The 22,841-nt window shown below is 45.8% G+C and overlaps 1 protein-coding gene across 2 annotated transcripts in view; it reads left to right on the forward strand.

Moving 5' to 3' along the window:
• LOC141078346 (dynein heavy chain domain-containing protein 1-like) overlaps window positions 1–22,841 on the forward strand; it is a 283,431-nt gene that overhangs the window by 48,803 nt on the left and 211,787 nt on the right. For both annotated transcript variants that reach the window (XM_073565083.1, XM_073565084.1), the window contains exon 5: window positions 15,793–15,903. In XM_073565083.1, the coding sequence (XP_073421184.1) occupies window positions 15,793–15,903 (111 nt within the window). The remainder of the gene's footprint in view (window positions 1–15,792; window positions 15,904–22,841) is intronic.

A 22,841-nucleotide genomic window follows, 5' to 3' on the forward strand; every position in this document is an offset into this window, starting at 1 on the left:
AAATGTGTAATAGCAGCACAGAGGATGTCAGGGGGATTATGGTGTATACTGGGGGCATGGTTGGATTATGTAAATGTGTAATAGCAGCACAGAGGATTTCAGGTGGGATTATGGTGTATAGTGGGGGCATGGCTGGATTATGTAAATGTTTAAATCAGCACAGATGATTTCAGGAGGATTATGGTGTATAGTGGGGACATGGCTGGATTATGTAAATGTGTAATAGCAGCACAGAGGATTTCAGGTGGGATTATGGTGTATAGTGGTGGCATGGCTGGATTATGTACATGTGTAATAGCAGCACAGAGGATTTCAGGGGAATTATGGTGTATAGTGGGGGCATGGCTGGATTATGTACATGTGTAATAGCAGCACAGAGGATTTCAGGTGGGATTATGGTGTATAGTGGGGGCATGGCTGGATTATGTACATGTGTAATAGCAGCACAGAGGATTTCAGGGGGATTATGGTGTATAGTGGGGGCATGGCTAGATTATGTACATGTGTAATAGTAGCACAGTTGATTTCAGGGGGGATTATGCTGTATAGTGGAGACATGGCTGGATTATGTAAATGTGTAATAGCAGCACAGAGGATTTCAGGGGGGATTATGGTGTATAGTGGGGGCATGGCTGGATTATGTACATGTGTATTAGTAGCACAGAGGATTTCAGGTGGGATTATGGTGTATAGTGGGGGCATGGCTGGATTATGTACATGTGTAATAGCAGCACAGAGGATGTCAGGGGGGATTATGGTGTATAGTGGGGGCATGGCTGGATTATGTACATGTGTAATAGCAGCACAAAGGATTTCAGGGGGATTATGGTGTATAGTGGGGGCATGGCTGGATTATGTACATGTGTAATAGCAGCACAGAGGATTTCAGGGGGATTATGGTGTATAGTGGGGGCATGGCTGGATTATGTACATGTGTAATAGCAGCACAGAGGATTTCAGGTGGGATTATGGTGTATAGTGGGGGCATGGCTGGATTATGTAAATGTGTAATAGCAGCACAGAGGATTTCAGGTGGGATTATGGTGTATACTGGGGGCATGGCTGGATTATGTACATGTGTAATAGCAGCACAGAGGATTTCAGGTGGGATTATGGTGTATAGTGGGGGCATGGCTGGATTATGTAAATGTGTAATAGCAGCACAGAGGATTTCAGGTGGGATTATGGTGTATAGTGGGGGCATGGCTGGATTATGTAAATGTGTAATAGCATTACAGAGGATTTCAGGTGGGATTATGGTGTATAGTGAGGGCATGGCTGGATTATGTACATGTGTAATAGCAGCACAGAGGATTTCAGGTGGGATTATGGTGTATAGTGGGGACATGGCTGGATTATGTAAATGTGTAATAGCAGCACAGAGGATGTCAGGGGGATTATGGTGTATACTGGGGGCATGGTTGGATTATGTACATGTATAATAGCAGCATAGAGGATTTCAGGGGGGATTATGGTGTATAGTGGGGGCATGGTTGGATTATGTCCATGTGTAATAGCAGCAGAGAGGATTTCAGGGGGGATTATGGTGTATAATGGGGGCATGGCTGCATTATGTACATGTGTAATAGCAGCACAGAGGATTTCAGGTGGGATTATGGTGTATAGTGGGGGCATGGCTGGATTATGTACATGTGTAATAGCAGCACAGAGGATTTCAGGGGGGATTATGGTGTATAGTGGAGACATGGCTGGATTATGTACATGTGTAATAGCAGCACAGAGGATTTCAGGGGGGATTATGGTGTATAGTGGGGGCATGGCTGGATTATGTAAATGTGTAATAGCAGCACAGAGGATTTCAGGTGGGATTGTGGTGTATAGTGGGGGCATGGCTGGATTATGTAAATGTGTAATAGCAGCACAGAGGATTTCAGGTGGGATTGTGGTGTATAGTGGGGGCATGGCTGGATTATGTACATGTGTAATAGCAGCACAGAGGATTTCAGGGGGGATTATGGTGTATAGTGGGGGCATGGCTGGATTATGTAAATGTGTAATAGCAGCACAGAGGATTTCAGGTGGGATTATGGTGTATAGTGGAGGCATGGCTGGATTATGTAAATGTGTAATAGCAGCACAGAGGATTTCAGGGGGGATTATGGTGTATAGTGGGGGCATGGCTGGATTATGTACATGTGTAATAGCAGCACAGAGGATTTCAGGAGGATTATGGTGTATACTGGGAGCATGGCTGGATTATGTACATGTGTAATAGCAGCACATAGGATTTCAGGGGGGATTATGGTGTTTAGTGGGGGCATGGCTGGATTATGTACATGTGTAACAGCAGCACAGAGGATTTCAGTGGGGATTATGGTGTATAGTGGGGGCATGGCTGGATTATGTACATGTGTAATAGCAGCACAGAGGATTTCAGGAGGATTATGGTGTATAGTGGAGGCATGGCTGGATTATGTCCATGTGTAATAGCAGCACAGAGGATTTCAGGTGGGATTATGGTGTATAGTGGGGGCATGGCTGGATTATGTACATGTGTAATAGCAGCACAGAGGATTTCAGGTGGGATTATGGTGTATAGTGGGGGCATGGCTGGATTATGTACATGTGTAATAGCAGCACAGAGGATTTCAGGAGGATTATGGTGTATAGTGGGGACATGGCTGGATTATGTACCTGTGTAATAGCAGCACAGAGGATTTCAGGTGGGATTATGGTGTATAGTGGAGACATGGCTGGATTATATATATGTGTAATAGAAGCACAGAGGATTTCAGGGGGATTATGGTATATAGTGGGGGCATGGCTGGATTATGTATATGTGTAATAGCAGCACAGAGGATTTCAGGTGGGATTATAGTGTATAGTGGGGGCATGGCAGGATTATGTACATGTGTAATAGCAGCACAGAGGATTTCAGGGGGGATTATGTTGTATAGTGGAGGCATGGCTGGATTACGTACATGTGTAATAGCAGCACGGAGGATTTCAGGAGGATTATGGTGTATAGTGGAGACATGGCTGGATTATATACATGTGTAATAGAAGCACAGAGGATTTCAGGGGGATTATGGTATGTAGTGGGGGCATGGCTGGATTATGTACATGTGTAATAGCAGCACAGAGGATTTCAGGTGGGATTATGGTGTATAGTGGGGGCATGGCTGGATTATGTACATGTGTAATAGCAGTACAGAGGATTTCAGGGGGATTATGGTGTATAGTGGAGACATGGCTGGATTATGTACATGTGTAATAGGAGCACAGAGGATTTCAGGGGGGATTATGGTGTATAGTGGGGACATGGCTGGATTATGTACATGTGTAACAGCAGCACAGAGGATTTCAGGGGGGATTATGGTGTATAGTGGGGGCATGGCTGGATTATGTACATGTGTAATAGCAGCACAGAGGATTTCAGTGGGGATTATGGTGTATAGTGGGGGGCATGGCTTGATTATGTACATGTGTAATAGCAGCACAGAGGATTTCAGTGGGGATTATGGTGTATAGTGGTGGCATTGCTGGATTATGTACATGTGTAATAGCAGCACAGAGGATTTCAGGGGGGATTATGGTGTATAGTGGAGACATGGCTGGATTATGTACATGTGTAATAGCAGCACAGAGGATTTCAGGAGGATTATGGTGTATAGAGGGGGCATGGCTGGATTATGTACATGTGTAATAGAAGCACAGAGGATTTCAGGGGGGATTATGGTGTATAGTGGGGGCATGGCTAGATTATGTACATGTGTAATAGCAGCACAGAGAATTTCAGGAGGATTATGGTGTATAGTGGGGGCATGGCTGGATTATGTAAATGTGTAATAGTAGCACAGAGGATTTCAGGGGGGATTATGGTGTATAGTGGGGGCATGGCTGGATTATGTACATGTGTAATAGCAGCACAGAGGATTTCAGGAGGATTATGGTGTATAGAGGGGGCATGGCTGGATTATGTACATGTGTAATAGCTGCACAGAGGATTTCAGGGGGGATTATGGTGTATAGTGGGGACATGGCTGGATTATGTACATGTGTAATAGCAGCACAGAGGATTTCAGGGGGATTATGGTGTATAGTGGGGGCATGGCTGGATTATGTACATGTGTAATAGCAGCACAGAGGATTTCAGGGGGTATTATGGTGTATAGTGGGGGCATGGCTGGATTATGTACATGTGTAATAGCAGCACAGAGGATTTCAGGAGGATTATGATGTATAGTGGGGGCATGGCTGGATTATGTACATGTGTAATAGAAGCACAGAGGATTTCAGGGGGATTATGGTGTATAGTGGAGACATGGCTGGATTATATACATGTGTAATAGAAGCACAGAGGATTTCAGGGGGATTATGGTGTATAGTGGGGGCATGGCTAGATTATGTACATGTGTAATAGCAGCACAGAGGATTTCAGGAGGATTATGGTGTATAGAGGGGGCATGGCTGGATTATGTACATGTGTAATAGAAGCACAGAGGATTTCAGGGGGGATTATCGTGTATAGAGGGCATGGCTAGATTATGTACATGTGTAATAGCAGCACAGAGGATTTCATGAGGATTATGGTGTATAGTGGGGGCATGGCTGGATTATGTAAATGTGTAATAGCAGCACAGAGGATTTCAGGGGGGATTATGGTGTATAGTGGGGGCATGGCTGGATTATGTAAATGTGTAATAGCAGCACAGAGGATTTCAGGGGGGATTATGGTGTATAGTGGGGGCATGGCTGGACTATGTACATGTGTAATAGAAGCACAGAGGATTTCAGGAGGATTATGGTGTATAGAGGGGTCATGGCTGGATTATGTACATGTGTAATAGAAGCACAGAGGATTTCAGGAGGATTATGGTGAATAGAGGGGGCATGGCTGGTTTATGTACTTGTGTAATAGCAGCACAGAGGATTTCAGGGGGGATTATGGTGTATAGTGGGGGCATGGCTGGATTATGTACATGTGTAATAGCAGCACAGAGGATTTCAGGGGGATTATGGTGTATAGTGGGGGCATGACTAGATTATGTACATGTGTAATAGCAGCACAGAGGATTTCAGGGGGGATTATGGTGTATAGTGGGGGCATGGCTGGATTATGTACATGTTTAATAGAAGCACAGAGGATTTCAGGGGGGATTTTGGTGTATAGTGGGGGCATGGCTAGATTATGTACATGTGTAATAGCAGCACAGAGGATTTCAGGGGGATTATGGTGTATAGTGGGGGCATGACTAGATTATGTACATGTGTAATAGCAGCACAGAGGATTTCAGGGGGGATTTTGGTGTATAGTGGGGGCATGGCTGGATTATGTACATGTGTAATAGCAGCACAGAGGATTTCAGGGGGATTATGGTGTATAGTGGGGGCATGACTAGATTATGTACATGTGTAATAGCAGCACAGAGGATTTCAGGGGGGATTATGGTGTATAGTGGGGGCATGGCTGGATTATGTACATGTTTAATAGAAGCACAGAGGATTTCAGGGGGGATTTTGGTGTATAGTGGGGGCATGGCTAGATTATGTACATGTGTAATAGCAGCACAGAGGATTTCAGGGGGGATTATGGTGTATAGTGGAGACATGGCTGGATTATGTACATGTGTAATAGCAGCACAGACGATTTCAGGAGGATTATGGTGTATAGAGGGGGCATGGCTGGATTATGTTCATGTGTAATAGCAGCACAGAGGATTTCAGGAGGATTATGGTGTATAGTGGGGGCATGGCTGGATTATGTACATGTGTAATAGAAGCACAGAGGATTTCAGGGGGGATTATGGTGTATAGTGGGGGCATGGCTAGATTATGTACATGTGTAATAGCAGCACAGAGGATTTCAGGGGGGATTATGGTGTATAGTGGGGGCATGGCTGGATTATGTACATGTGTAATAGCAGCACAGAGGATTTCAGGAGGATTATGGTGTATAGTGGGGGCATGGCTGGATTATGTACATGTGTAATAGGAGCACATAGGATTTCAGGTGGGATTATGGTGTATAGTGTTGACATGGCTGGATTATGTTCATGTGTAATAGCAGCACAGAGGATTTCAGGGGGGATTATGGTGTATAGTGGGGGCATGGCTGGATTATGTACATGTGTAATAGCAGCACAGAGGATATCAGGAGGATTATGGTGTATAGAGGGGACATGGCTGGATTATGTACATGTGTAATAGCAGCACAGAGGATTTCAGGTGGGATTATGGTGTATAGTGTTGACATGGCTGGATTATGTTCATGTGTAATAGCAGCACAGAGGATTTCAGGGGGGATTATGGTGTATAGTGGGGGCATGGCTGGATTATGTACATGTGTAATAGCAGCACAGAGGATTTCAGGTGGGATTATGGTGTGTAGTGGAGGCATGGCTAGATTATGTACATGTGTAATAGCAGCACAGAGGATTTCAGGGGGATTATGGTGTATAGTGGGGGCATGGCTGGATTATGTACATGTGTAGTAGCAGCACAGAGGATTTCAGGGGGGATTATGGTGTATAGTGGGGGCATGGCTAGATTATGTACATGTGTAATAGCAGCACAGAGGATTTCAGGGGGATTATAGTGTATAGTGGGAGCATGGCTGGATTATGTACATGTGTAATAGCAGCACAGAGGATTTCAGGGGGGATTATGGTGTATAGTGGGAGCATGGCTGGATTATGTACATGTGTAATAGAAGCACAGAGGATTTCAGGTGGGATTATGGTGTATGGTGGGGGCATGGCTTGATTATGTCCATATATAATAGCAGCACAGAGGATTTCAGGTGGGATTATGGTGTATAGTGGGGGCATAGCTGGATTATGTACATGTGTAATAGAAGCACAGAGGATTTCAGGTGGGATTATGGTGTATAGTGGGATTATGGTGTATAGTGGGGACATGGATAGATTATGTACATGTGTAATAGCAGCACAGAGGATGTCAGGTGGGATTATTGGTTATAGTGGGGACATGGCTGGATTATGTACATGTGTAATAGCAGCACAGAGAATGTCAGGTGGGATTATGGTGTATAGTGGGGGCATGGCTGGATTATGTACATGTGTAATAGCAGTACAGAGGATTTCAGGAGGATTATGGTGTATAGTGGGGACATGGCTGGATTATGTACATGTATAATAGCAGCATAGAGGATTTCAGGTGGGATTATGGTGTATAGTGGAGACATGGCTGGATTATGTACATGTGTAATAGAAGCACAGAGGATTTAAGGGGGATTATGGTATATAGTGGGGGCATGGCTGGATTATGTACATGTGTAATAGCAGCACAGAGGATTTCAGGTGGAATTATGGTGTATAGTGGGGGCATTGCTGGATTATGTGCATGTGTAATAGCAGCACAGAGGATTTCAGGTGGGATTATGGTGTATAGTGGGGGCATGGCTAGATTATGTACATGTGTAATAGCAGCACAGAGAATTTCAGGAGGATTATGGTGTATAGTGGGGGCATGGCTGGATTATGTAAATGTGTAATAGTAGCACAGAGGATTTCAGGGGGGATTATGGTGTATAGTGGGGGCATGGCTGGATTATGTACATGTGTAATAGCAGCACAGAGGATTTCAGGAGGATTATGGTGTATAGAGGGGGCATGGCTGGATTATGTACATGTGTAATAGCTGCACAGAGGATTTCAGGGGGGATTATGGTGTATAGTGGGGACATGGCTGGATTATGTACATGTGTAATAGCAGCACAGAGGATTTCAGGGGGATTATGGTGTATAGTGGGGGCATGGCTGGATTATGTACATGTGTAATAGCAGCACAGAGGATTTCAGGGGGTATTATGGTGTATAGTGGGGGCATGGCTGGATTATGTACATGTGTAATAGCAGCACAGAGGATTTCAGGAGGATTATGATGTATAGTGGGGGCATGGCTGGATTATGTACATGTGTAATAGAAGCACAGAGGATTTCAGGGGGGATTATGGTGTATAGTGGAGACATGGCTGGATTATATACATGTGTAATAGAAGCACAGAGGATTTCAGGGGGATTATGGTGTATAGTGGGGGCATGGCTAGATTATGTACATGTGTAATAGCAGCACAGAGGATTTCAGGAGGATTATGGTGTATAGAGGGGGCATGGCTGGATTATGTACATGTGTAATAGAAGCACAGAGGATTTCAGGGGGGATTATCGTGTATAGAGGGCATGGCTAGATTATGTACATGTGTAATAGCAGCACAGAGGATTTCATGAGGATTATGGTGTATAGTGGGGGCATGGCTGGATTATGTAAATGTGTAATAGCAGCACAGAGGATTTCAGGGGGGATTATGGTGTATAGTGGGGGCATGGCTGGATTATGTAAATGTGTAATAGCAGCACAGAGGATTTCAGGGGGGATTATGGTGTATAGTGGGGGCATGGCTGGATTATGTAAATGTGTAATAGCAGCACAGAGGATTTCAGGGGGTATTATGGTGTATAGTGGGGGCATGGCTGGATTATGTACATGTGTAATAGAAGCACAGAGGATTTCAGGAGGATTATGGTGTATAGAGGGGGCATGGCTGGTTTATGTACTTGTGTAATAGCAGCACAGAGGATTTCAGGGGGGATTATGGTGTATAGTGGGGGCATGGCTGGATTATGTACATGTGTAATAGCAGCACAGAGGATTTCAGGGGGATTATGGTGTATAGTGGGGGCATGACTAGATTATGTACATGTGTAATAGCAGCACAGAGGATTTCAGGGGGGATTATGGTGTATAGTGGGGGCATGGCTGGATTATGTACATGTTTAATAGAAGCACAGAGGATTTCAGGGGGGATTTTGGTGTATAGTGGGGGCATGGCTAGATTATGTACATGTGTAATAGCAGCACAGAGGATTTCAGGGGGGATTATGGTGTATAGTGGAGACATGGCTGGATTATGTACATGTGTAATAGCAGCACAGACGATTTCAGGAGGATTATGGTGTATAGAGGGGGCATGGCTGGATTATGTTCATGTGTAATAGCAGCACAGAGGATTTCAGGAGGATTATGGTGTATAGTGGGGGCATGGCTGGATTATGTACATGTGTAATAGAAGCACAGAGGATTTCAGGGGGGATTATGGTGTATAGTGGGGGCATGGCTAGATTATGTACATGTGTAATAGCAGCACAGAGGATTTCAGGGGGGATTATGGTGTATAGTGGGGGCATGGCTGGATTATGTACATGTGTAATAGCAGCACAGAGGATTTCAGGAGGATTATGGTGTATAGTGGGGGCATGGCTGGATTATGTACATGTGTAATAGGAGCACATAGGATTTCAGGTGGGATTATGGTGTATAGTGTTGACATGGCTGGATTATGTTCATGTGTAATAGCAGCACAGAGGATTTCAGGGGGGATTATGGTGTATAGTGGGGGCATGGCTGGATTATGTACATGTGTAATAGCAGCACAGAGGATATCAGGAGGATTATGGTGTATAGAGGGGACATGGCTGGATTATGTACATGTGTAATAGCAGCACAGAGGATTTCAGGTGGGATTATGGTGTATAGTGTTGACATGGCTGGATTATGTTCATGTGTAATAGCAGCACAGAGGATTTCAGGGGGGATTATGGTGTATAGTGGGGGCATGGCTGGATTATGTACATGTGTAATAGCAGCACAGAGGATTTCAGGTGGGATTATGGTGTGTAGTGGAGGCATGGCTAGATTATGTACATGTGTAATAGCAGCACAGAGGATTTCAGGGGGATTATGGTGTATAGTGGGGGCATGGCTGGATTATGTACATGTGTAATAGCAGCACAGAGGATTTCAGGTGGGATTATGGTGTATAGTGCGGGCATGGCTGGATTATGTACATGTGTAATAGCAGCACAGAGGATTTCAGGTGGGATTATGGTGTGTAGTGGAGGCATGGCTAGATTATGTACATGTGTAATAGCAGCACAGAGGATTTCAGGGGGATTATGGTGTATAGTGGGGGCATGGCTGGATTATGTACATGTGTAGTAGCAGCACAGAGGATTTCATGGGGGATTATGGTGTATAGTGGGGGCATGGCTAGATTATGTACATGTGTAATAGCAGCACAGAGGATTTCAGGGGGATTATGGTGTATAGTGGGAGCATGGCTGGATTATGTACATGTGTAATAGCAGCACAGAGGATTTCAGGGGGGATTATGGTGTATAGTGGGAGCATGGCTGGATTATGTACATGTGTAATAGAAGCACAGAGGATTTCAGGTGGGATTATGGTGTATGGTGGGGGCATGGCTTGATTATGTCCATATATAATAGCAGCACAGAGGATTTCAGGTGGGATTATGGTGTATAGTGGGGGCATAGCTGGATTATGTACATGTGTAATAGAAGCACAGAGGATTTCAGGTGGGATTATGGTGTATAGTGGGATTATGGTGTATAGTGGGGACATGGATAGATTATGTACATGTGTAATAGCAGCACAGAGGATGTCAGGTGGGATTATTGGTTATAGTGGGGACATGGCTGGATTATGTACATGTGTAATAGCAGCACAGAGAATGTCAGGTGGGATTATGGTGTATAGTGGGGGCATGGCTGGATTATGTACATGTGTAATAGCAGTACAGAGGATTTCAGGAGGATTATGGTGTATAGTGGGGACATGGCTGGATTATGTACATGTGTAATAGCAGCATAGAGGATTTCAGGTGGGATTATGGTGTATAGTGGAGACATGGCTGGATTATGTACATGTGTAATAGAAGCACAGAGGATTTAAGGGGGATTATGGTATATAGTGGGGGCATGGCTGGATTATGTACATGTGTAATAGCAGCACAGAGGATTTCAGGTGGAATTATGGTGTATAGTGGGGGCATTGCTGGATTATGTGCATGTGTAATAGCAGCACAGAGGATTTCAGGGGGGATTATGGTGTATAGTGGAGACATGGCTAGATTATGTACATGTGTAATAGCAGCACAGAGGATTTCAGGTGGGATTATGGTATATAGTGGGGGCATGGCTGGATTATGTACATGTGTAATAGCAGCACAGAGGATTTCAGGGGGGATTATGGTGTATAGTGGAGACATGGCTGGATTATGTACATGTGTAATAGAAGCACAGAGGATTTAAGGGGGATTATGGTATATAGTGGGGGCATGGCTGGATTATGTACATGTGTAATAGCAGCACAGAGGATTTCAGGTGGAATTATGGTGTATAGTGGGGGCATGGCTGGATTATGTACATGTGTAATAGCAGCACAGAGGATTTCAGGGGGGATTATGGTGTATAGTGGAGACATGGCTGGATTATGTACATGTGTAATAGCAGCACAGAGGATTTCAGGAGGGATTATTGTGTATAGTGGGGACATGGCTGGATTATATACATGTGTAATAGAAGCACAGAGGATTTCAGGGGGTATTATGGTGTATAGTGGGGGCATGGCTGGATTATGTACATGTGTAATAGCAGCACAGAGGATTTCAGGAGGATTATGGTGTATAGAGGGGGCATGGCTGGATTATGTACATGTGTAATAGAAGCACAGAGGATTTCAGGGGGGATTATGGTGTATAGTGGGGGCATGGCTAGATTATGTACATGTGTAATAGCAGCACAGAGGATTTCAGGAGGATTATGGTGTATAGTGGGGGCATGGCTGGATTATGTAAATGTGTAATAGCAGCACAGAGGATTTAATGGGGGATTATGGTGTATAGTGGGGGCATGGCTGGATTATGTAAATGTGTAATAGCAGCACAGAGGATTTAATGGGGGATTATGGTGTATAGAGGGGGCATGGCTGGATTATATACATGTGTAATAGAAGCACAGAGGATTTCAGGGGGGATTATGGTGTATAGTGGGGGCATGGCTGGATTATGTACATGTGTAATAGCAGCACAGAGGATTTCAGGAGGATTATGGTGTATAGAGGGGGCATGGCTGGATTATGTACATGTGTAATAGCAGCACAGAGTATTTCAGGGGGGATTATGATGTATAGTGGGGGCATGGCTAGATTATGTACATGTGTAATAGCAGCACAGAGGATTTCAGGAGGATTATGGTGTATAGTGGGGGCATGGCTGGATTATGTAAATGTGTAATAGCAGCACAGAGGATTTCAGGGGGGATTATGGTGTATAGTGGGGACATGGCTGGATTATGTACATGTGTAATAGAAGCACAGAGGATTTCAGGTGGGATTATGGTGTATAGTGGGATTATGGTGTATAGTGGGGACATGGATAGATTATGTACATGTGTAATAGCAGCACAGAGGATGTCAGGTGGGATTATTGGTTATAGTGGGGACATGGCTGGATTATGTACATGTGTAATAGCAGCACAGAGAATGTCAGGTGGGATTATGGTGTATAGTGGGGGCATGGCTGGATTATGTACATGTGTAATAGCAGTACAGAGGATTTCAGGAGGATTATGGTGTATAGTGGGGACATGGCTGGATTATGTACATGTGTAATAGCAGCATAGAGGATTTCAGGTGGGATTATGGTGTATAGTGGAGACATGGCTGGATTATGTACATGTGTAATAGAAGCACAGAGGATTTAAGGGGGATTATGGTATATAGTGGGGGCATGGCTGGATTATGTACATGTGTAATAGCAGCACAGAGGATTTCAGGTGGAATTATGGTGTATAGTGGGGGCATTGCTGGATTATGTGCATGTGTAATAGCAGCACAGAGGATTTCAGGGGGGATTATGGTGTATAGTGGAGACATGGCTAGATTATGTACATGTGTAATAGCAGCACAGAGGATTTCAGGTGGGATTATGGTATATAGTGGGGGCATGGCTGGATTATGTACATGTGTAATAGCAGCACAGAGGATTTCAGGAGGATTATGGTGTATAGTGGGGGCATGGCTGGATTATGTACATGTGTAATAGCAGCACAGAGGATTTCAGGGGGGATTATGGTGTATAGTGGAGACATGGCTGGATTATGTACATGTGTAATAGAAGCACAGAGGATTTAAGGGGGATTATGGTATATAGTGGGGGCATGGCTGGATTATGTACATGTGTAATAGCAGCACAGAGGATTTCAGGTGGAATTATGGTGTATAGTGGGGGCATGGCTGGATTATGTACATGTGTAATAGCAGCACAGAGGATTTCAGGGGGGATTATGGTGTATAGTGGAGACATGGCTGGATTATGTACATGTGTAATAGCAGCACAGAGGATTTCAGGAGGGATTATTGTGTATAGTGGGGACATGGCTGGATTATATACATGTGTAATAGAAGCACAGAGGATTTCAGGGGGTATTATGGTGTATAGTGGGGGCATGGCTGGATTATGTACATGTGTAATAGCAGCACAGAGGATTTCAGGAGGATTATGGTGTATAGAGGGGGCATGGCTGGATTATGTACATGTGTAATAGAAGCACAGAGGATTTCAGGGGGGATTATGGTGTATAGTGGGGGCATGGCTAGATTATGTACATGTGTAATAGCAGCACAGAGGATTTCAGGAGGATTATGGTGTATAGTGGGGGCATGGCTGGATTATGTAAATGTGTAATAGCAGCACAGAGGATTTAATGGGGGATTATGGTGTATAGTGGGGGCATGGCTGGATTATGTAAATGTGTAATAGCAGCACAGAGGATTTAATGGGGGATTATGGTGTATAGAGGGGGCATGGCTGGATTATATACATGTGTAATAGAAGCACAGAGGATTTCAGGGGGGATTATGGTGTATAGTGGGGGCATGGCTGGATTATGTACATGTGTAATAGCAGCACAGAGGATTTCAGGAGGATTATGGTGTATAGAGGGGGCATGGCTGGATTATGTACATGTGTAATAGCAGCACAGAGGATTTCAGGGGGGATTATGATGTATAGTGGGGGCATGGCTAGATTATGTACATGTGTAATAGCAGCACAGAGGATTTCAGGAGGATTATGGTGTATAGTGGGGGCATGGCTGGATTATGTAAATGTGTAATAGCAGCACAGAGGATTTCAGGGGGGATTATGGTGTATAGTGGGGACATGGCTGGATTATGTACATGTGTAATAGCAGCACAGAGGATTTCAGGAGGATTATGGTGTATAGTGGGGACATGGCTGGATTATATACATGTGTAATAGAAGCACAGAGGATTTCAGGTGGGATTATGGTGTATAGAGGGGGCATGGCTGGATTATGTACATGTGTAATAGCAGCACAGAGGATTTCAGGTGGGATTATGGTGTATAGAGGGGGCATGGCTGAATTATGTACATGTGTAATAGCAGCACAGAGGATTTCAGGAGGATTATGGTGTATAGTGGGGACATGGCTGGATTATATATATGTGTAATAGAAGCACAGAGGATTTCAGGGGGGATTATGGTGTATAGTGGGGACATGGCTGGATTATGTACATGTGTAATAGCAGCACAGAGGATTTCAGGGGGATTATGGTGTATAGTGGGGGCATGGCTGGATTATGTACATGTGTAATAGCAGCACAGAGGATTTCAGGGGGGATTATGGTGTATAGTGGGGACATGGCTGGATTATGTACATGTGTAATAGCAGCACAGAGGATTTCAGGGGGATTATGGTGTATAGTGGGGGCATGGCTGGATTATGTACATGTGTAATAGCAGCACAGAGGATTTCAGGAGGATTATGGTGTATAGTGGGGACATGGCTGGATTATATACATGTGTAATAGAAGCACAGAGGATTTCAGGTGGGATTATGGTGTATAGAGGGGGCATGGCTGGATTATGTACATGTGTAATAGCAGCACAGAGGATTTCAGGTGGGATTATGGTGTATAGAGGGGGCATGGCTGGATAATGGTGTATAGAGGGGGCATGGCTGGATTATGTACATGTGTAATAGAAGCACAGAGGATTTCAGGGGGGATTATGGTGTATAGTGGGGGCATGGCTAGATTATGTACATGTGTAATAGCAGCACAGAGGATTTCATGGGGGATTATGGTGTATAGTGGGGGCATGGCTGGATTATGTTCATGTGTAATAGCAGCACAGAGGATTTCAGGAGGATTATGGTGTATAGTGGGGGCATGGCTGGATTATGTACATGTGTAATAGAAGCACAGAGGATTTCAGGGGGGATTATGGTGTATAGTGGGGCATGGCTAGATTATGTACATGTGTAATAGCAGCACAGAGGATTTCATGGGGGATTATGGTGTATAGTGGAGGCATGGCTGGATTATGTACATGTGTAATAGCAGCACAGAGGATTTCAGGAGGATTATGGTGTATAGAGGGGGCATGGCTGGATTATGTACATGTGTAATAGCAGCACAGAGGATTTCAGGAGGATTATGGTGTATAGAGGGGGCATGGCTGGATTATGTACATGTGTAATAGGAGCACAGAGGATATCAGGAGGATTATGGTGTATAGTGGGGGCATGGCTGGATTATGTACATGTGTAATAGCAGCACAGAGGATTTCAGGGGGGATTATGGTGTATAGTGGGGGCATGGCTGGATTATGTACATGTGTAATAGTAGCACAGAGGATTTCAGGGGGGATTATGGTGTATAGTGGGGGCATGGCTAGATTATGTACATGTGTAATAGCAGTACAGAGGATTTCAGGTGGGATTATGGTGTATAGTGGGGGCATGGCTGGATTATGTACATGTGTAATAGCAGCACAGAGGATTTCAGGGGGGATTATGGTGTATAGTGGGAGCATGGCTGGATTATGTACATGTGTAATAGCAGCACAGAGGATTTCAGCATCCTCCTCGTGTCCAGCCCCCCTCACAGGAGTCACTAACATTCTCTCTTCTCTGTATGCAGATGGCAGCGCAGTGTGAGAAGGATTTGTTTTCTCCGGAGGAGAGCTCTGCTGAGCCGGAGGCTCCTGATGAACATTCCCCACTACATGGCCGCCCTGCATCATATCAACAGGTAAATGCCGCACTAGACTGCAGCCCTCATCACACGGAGACCCTCCTCTGAGAATCACATCCTGTGCTCCAATCACATCCACCGCTGCAATTCTCCAGTGATGGGCACGCACAGACCACCTTAACCCTAGAGCTGCATATTAATGTGAGCAGCCACCACTAGGGGGAGCTCCCTGTATATGGATTTTAATGGGGTCTTCCAAACAGGGGTACCTCTTTCAGTACCACCCCTTATTTTCGGAGGTCCGCTCTGCGTTGGCTGGAGTCTGAATGAATGACGCTGGCTGGAATTCCTTGGTTACATGGGCGCATAGAAAAGATCACTGCTTCTCCATGTATTTCCAGTCTGACAACACTTTACTCTCAGGGCACAGAATATATCACACAGATACCGAGGGCAGGCCAATTGAAAAGCGTCAGGCCAGACATGCATTACAAAAGCTGCAGGTGGCCGGAGCCTGCGTATGTTTACTGTGGGAATTACAAAGGTGGGGGGGGAGGGCGGACACTGCTGATGCATTAGGGACATGCATCTCACATGGAACCTATTATATATACATATAACTGCACAACATATTCTGAGTGCTGAGTGGTTCTGTAACATGGATGTATACAGCCACCACTGGGGGACCTCCCTGTATATGAATGTATACGGCTACCACTAGGGGGACCTCCCTGTATATGAATGTATACGGCCACCACTAGGGGGAGCTCCCTGTATATGGATTTATACAGCCACCACTAGGGGGAGCTCCCTGTATATGGATGTATACTGCCACCGCTAGGGGGAGCTCCCTGTATATGGATGTATACCACCACCACTAGGGGGAGCTCCCTGTATATGGATGCATACGGCCAACACTAGGGGGAGCTCCCTCTATATGGATGTATGCGGCCAATACTAGGGGGAGGTCCCTCTATATGGATGTATGCGGCCACCACTAGGGGGAGCTCCCTGTATATGGATGTATGCAGCCACCACTAGGAGAAGCTCTGTATGTGGATGTATACGACCACCGCTAGGGGGAGCTCCCTGTATATGGATGTTTACTGCCACCACTAGGAGGAGCTCCCTGTATATGGATGTATACGACCACCACTAGGGGGACCTCCCTGTATATGGATGTATACGGCCACCACTAGGAGGAACTCCCTGTATATGGATGTATACGACCACCACTAGGGGGACCTCCCTGTATATGGATGTATACGGCCACCACTAGGGGGAGCTCCCTGTATATGGATGTACACTGCCACCACTAGGGGAGCTCCCTGTATATGGATGTACATGGCCACCAGTAGGGGGAGCTCCCTGTATTTGGATGTATACAGCCACTACTAGGGGGAGCTCCCTGTATATGGAAGTCTACGACCTCCACTAGGGGAGCTCCCTGTATATGGATTTATACTGCCACCACTAGAGGGAGCTCCCTGTGTATGGATTCTTACTGCCACCACTAAAGGAAGCTCCCTGTATATGGGTGTATATGGCCACCACCAAGGGGAGCCCCCTGTATTTGGATGTATACAGCCACTACTAGCGGGAGCTCCCTGTATATGGATTTATACTGCCACCGCTAGAGGGAGCTCCCTGTATATGGATTTATACTGCCACTACTAGGGGGAGTTCCCTGTATATGGATGTATGTGGCCACCTCTAGGGGAGCTCCCTGTATATGGATGTATACAGCCACCACTAGGGGAGCTCCCTGTATATGGATGTATACAGCCACCACTAGGGGGATCTCCCTGTATATAGATGTATACTGCCACCACTAGGGGGAGCTCTCTGTATATGGATGCATACATCCACCACTAGTGGGAGCTCCCTGTATATGGATCTATACAGCCAACACTAGGGGGAGCTCCCTCCATATGGATGTATACCACCACCAGGGGGAGCTCCCTGTATATGGATGTATACAGCCACCACTAGGGGGAGCTCCCTGTATATGGATGTTTACTGCCACCACTAGGAGGAGCTCCCTGTATATGGATGTATACGACCACCACTAGGGGGACCTCCCTGTATATGGATGTATACGGCCACCACTAGGGGGAGCTCCCTGTATATGGATATATACTGCCACCACTTGGAGGAGCTCTGTATATGGATGTATACGACCACCACTAGGGGGAGCTCCCTGTATATGGATGTATACAGCCACCACTAGTGGGATCTCCCTGTATATGGATGTATACAGCCACCACTAGGGGGAGCTCCCTGTATATGGATGTATACTGCCACCACTAGGGGGAGCTCCCTGTACATGGATGTATATGGCCACCACTAGGGGGAGCTCCCTGTATATGGATGTTTACTACCACCACTAGTGGGATCTCCCTGTATATGAATGTATACAGCCACTACTAGGGGGAGCTCCCTGTATATGAATGTATACTGCCACCACTAGGGGGAGCTCCCTGTATATGAATGTATACGGCCACTACTATGTGGGTCTCCCTATATATGGATGTATACTGCCACCACTAGAGGGAGCTCCCTGTATATAAATGTATACGACCACCACTAGGGGGACCTCCCTGTATATGGATGTACACTCACTGGCCACTTTATTAGGTACACCTGTCCAACTGTGTGTTAAGACTTAATTTCTAATCAGCCAATCACATGGCGGCAACTCAGTGCATTTAGGCATGTAGACATGGTCAAGACAATCTCCTGCAGTTCAAACCGAGCATCAGTATGGGGAAGAAAGGTGATTTGAGTGCCTTTGAACGTGGCATGATTGTTGGTGCCAGAAGGGCTGGTCTGAGTATTTCAGAAACTGCTGATCTACTGGGATTTTCACGCACAACCATCTCTAGGGTTTACAGAGAATGGTCCGAAAAAGAAAAAAAATCCAGTGAGCGGCAGTTCTGTGGCCGGAAATGCCTTGTTGATGCCAGAGGTCAGAGGAGAATGGGCAGACTGGTTCGAGCTGATAGAAAGGCAACAGTGACTCAAATTGCCACCCGTTACAACCAAGGTAGGCAGAAGAGCATCTCTGAACGCACAGTGCGTCGAACTTTGAGGCAGATGGGCTACAGCAGCAGAAGACCACACTGGGTACCACTCCTCTCAGCTAAGAACAGGCATCTGATGGCTACTTTCAGCAGGATAATGCGCCATGTCATAAAGCTCGAATCATCTCAGATTGGTTTCTTGAACATGACAATGAGTTCACTGTACTCAAATGGCCTCCTCAGTCACCAGATCTCAATCCAATAGATCATCTTTGGGATGTGGTGGAACGGGAGATTCGCATCAGGGATGTGCAGCCGACAAATCTGCGCCAACTGTGTGATGCCATCATGTCAATATGGTCCAAAATCTCTGAGGAATGCTTCCAGCACCTTGTTGAATCTCTGCCACGAAGAATTGAGGCAGTTCTGAAGGCAAAAGGGGGTCCAACCCGTTACTAGCATGGTGTACCTAATAAAGTGGCCAGTGAGTGTATACTGCCACTACTAGGGGGAGCTCCCTGTATATGGATGTTTACTGCCACCACTAGGGGGAGCTCTCTGTATATGGATGTTTACTGCCACCACTAGTGGGAGCTCCCTGTATATGGATGCATGCAGCCACCACTTGGAGGAGCTCTGTATATGGATGTATACTGCCACTACTAGGGGGAGCTCCCTGTATATGGCTGTATGCAGCCACCACTAGGGTGAGCTCCCTGTATATAGATGTATACCACCACCACTAGGGGGACCTCCCTGTATATGGATGTATACCACCTCCACTAGGGGGACCTCCCTGTATATAGATGTATACTGCCACCACTAGGGGGAGCTCCCTGTATATGGATGTATACTGCCACCACTAGGGGGAGCTCCCTGTATATGGCTGTATGCAGCCACCACTAGGGTGAGCTCCCTGTATATGGATGTATGCAGCCACCACTAGGGTGAGCTCCCTGTATATGGATGTATACCACCACCACTAGGGGGACCTCCCTGTATATGGATGTATACTGCCACCACTAGGGGGGAGCTCCCTGTATATGGATGTCTACGACCACCACTAGGCGGAGCTCCCTGTATATGGATTTATACTGCCACCACTAGAGGGAGCTCCCTGTATATGGATTTATACTGCCACCACTAGAGGGAGCTCCCTGTATATGGATGTTTGTGGCCACCTCTAGGGGGAGCTCACTCTAAATGGATGTATACGGCCACCACTAGGGGGAGCTCCCTGTTTGCAATAAAAAAAGAGAAGAGCCAGCACTGCCAGTGGTCAGAACGCATAACATGAGGTGCATATGCACATATCTTACTGCATTCAAAATGAGACATTTAGCAAAATATTGATCAATATATTGAGCCACCCCGCCACGCCAAGGCAATCTCATATGGGGGGTCCTACTCTACATTTTTATTTATTCACTGTGCCATTGCGGCCTCCTAAATGTTTTAAAAGCAAGACCATATCAAATGCAGTGTGGAGGTTGGACCTGAAATGTCTGCATGGACCTGGCTAATCTTTACCTGCGCTTGTCCTCTCTGGTGCCATAGGAGCGATTCTGAAATGCTTGAGGTACAGTGTGCATGTAATGAGGTCTTGCTTTTATACATTTAGGAGGCCGTAATGGCACAGCGAATATAAAAAACGTAGAGTAGGACTCCCCATACGAGACTGCCTTGACGTGGCGGGGTAGCTCAAACAATTGATCAATTTTTTGCTAAATGTCTCATTTTTGAATACAGATTGAAACCTATGTGTGTTTTCACACTTTTTGTATTACGTTCTGACCACAAGCAGCGCTGGCTTCTCCCCCTCTTTTTTCTAGGGGGAGCTCCCTGTATATGGATGTATACAGCCATCACTAGGGGGAGCTCCCTCTATATGGATGCATACCACCACTAGGGGGAGCTCCCTTTATATGGATGTATACGACCACCACTAGGGGGAGCTCCCTGTATATGGATGTATACTGCCACCACTAGGTGGAGCTCCCTGTATATGGATATATACAGACACTACTAGGGGGAGCTCCCTGTATATGAATGTGTACAACCACCACTAGGGGGCGCTCCCTGTATATGGATGTTTACGGACACCACTAGGGGGAGCTCCCTTTATATGGATGTATACAGCCACCACTAGGGGGAGCTCCCTGTATATGGATGTATACTGCCACCACTAGGGGGAGCTCCCTGTATATGGATGTATACAGCCACTACTAGGGGTAGCTCCCTGTATATGAATGTATAAAGCCACTACTAGGGGGAGCTCCCTGTATATGAATGTGTACAACCACCACTAGGGGGCGCTCCCTGTATATAGATGTATGCGACCACCAGTAGGGGGAGCTCCCTGTATATGAATGTATACTGCCATCACTAGGGGGAGCTCCCTGTATATGAATGTATACTGCCACCACTAGGGGGAGCTCCCTGTATATGAATGTATACGGCCACTACTAGGTGGGTCTCCCTATATATGGATGTATGCAGCCACTACTAGGTGGGTCTCCCTATATATGAATGTATACTGCCACCACTAGGGGGAGCTCCCTGTATATGAATGTATACGGCCACTACTAGGTGGGTCTCCCTATATATGGATGTATACTGCCACTACTAGGTGGGTCTCCCTATATATGAATGTATACTGCCACCACTAGGGGGAGCTCCCTGTATATGAATGTATACTGCCACCACTAGGGGGAGCTCCCTGTATATGAATGTATACGGCCACTACTAGGGGTAGCTCCCTGTATATGAATGTATAAAGCCACTACTAGGGGGAGCTCCCTGTATATGAATGTGTACAACCACCACTAGGGGGCGCTCCCTGTATATAGATGTATGCGACCACCAGTAGGGAGAGCTCCCTGTATATGAATGTATACTGCCATCACTAGGGGGAGCTCCCTGTATATGAATGTATACTGCCACCACTAGGGGGAGCTCCCTGTATATGAATGTATACGGCCACTACTAGGTGGGTCTCCCTATATATGGATGTATGCAGCCACTACTAGGTGGGTCTCCCTATATATGAATGTATACTGCCACCACTAGGGGGAGCTCCCTGTATATGAATGTATACTGCCACCACTAGAGGGAGCTCCCTGTATATGAATGTATACGGCCACTACTAGGTGGGTCTCCTATATATGGATGTATACTGCCACTACTAGGTGGGTCTCCCTATATATGAATGTATACTGCCACCACTAGGGGGAGCTCCCTGTATATGAATGTATACTGCCACCACTAGGGGGAGCTCCCTGTATATGAATGTATACGGCCACTACTAGGTGGGTCTCCCTATATATGGATGTATACTGCCACCACTAGGAGGAGCTCCCTGTATATGGATGTATAATAATAATAAACTGTAAACTGCTGTGGAATATTTTGGTGCTATATAAAGATTAGCAACATTAGTAATTAACAACATTAACGATAATACAATAATTAAAGCAAAATAAGACGCCCCTGCTGTTGAGAGCTTACAATCTACATTGAGGTGGGGGAGATACAGAGCACATGTGTGTATCTACAATGAAGGTCCAGCCATCCTGAGGGAGTGCGGAATGGATGGAGATAGTGAATGGGCCACACACGCACACTTACACATAGAATGACTGTGATTAGTGAACGTGAGAGCCCACTCTGAGAAAATGTGTTTTGAGAGCGCGCCTAAAACTGTGCAAGTTGTGGATAGTCCTTATTTCTCGGAGTAAAGCATTCCAGAGGATTGGCGCAGCGCGGGAGAAGTTTTGGAGTCGGAGAGGTAACGGGAAAGGCGGGAGTAAAGTAGGCGCTCCAAGAGTTTAGAGATGAAGGGGAGATTGGAGACTGGTCTGTAGTTGTTTGTGCAGGATGGGTCGAGAGCGGGTTTCTTTAATAATAGAGTAACAATAGTGTTTGAAGGAGGATGGGAAAATGCCCAAGAAGCGGGAGAGATTAAAGATTGTA

Source organism: Dendrobates tinctorius, unplaced genomic scaffold (assembly GCF_039654945.1).
Source record: "Dendrobates tinctorius isolate UK_male_01 unplaced genomic scaffold, ASM3965494v1 ptg000537l, whole genome shotgun sequence".
NCBI lineage: Eukaryota > Metazoa > Chordata > Amphibia > Anura > Dendrobatidae > Dendrobates > Dendrobates tinctorius.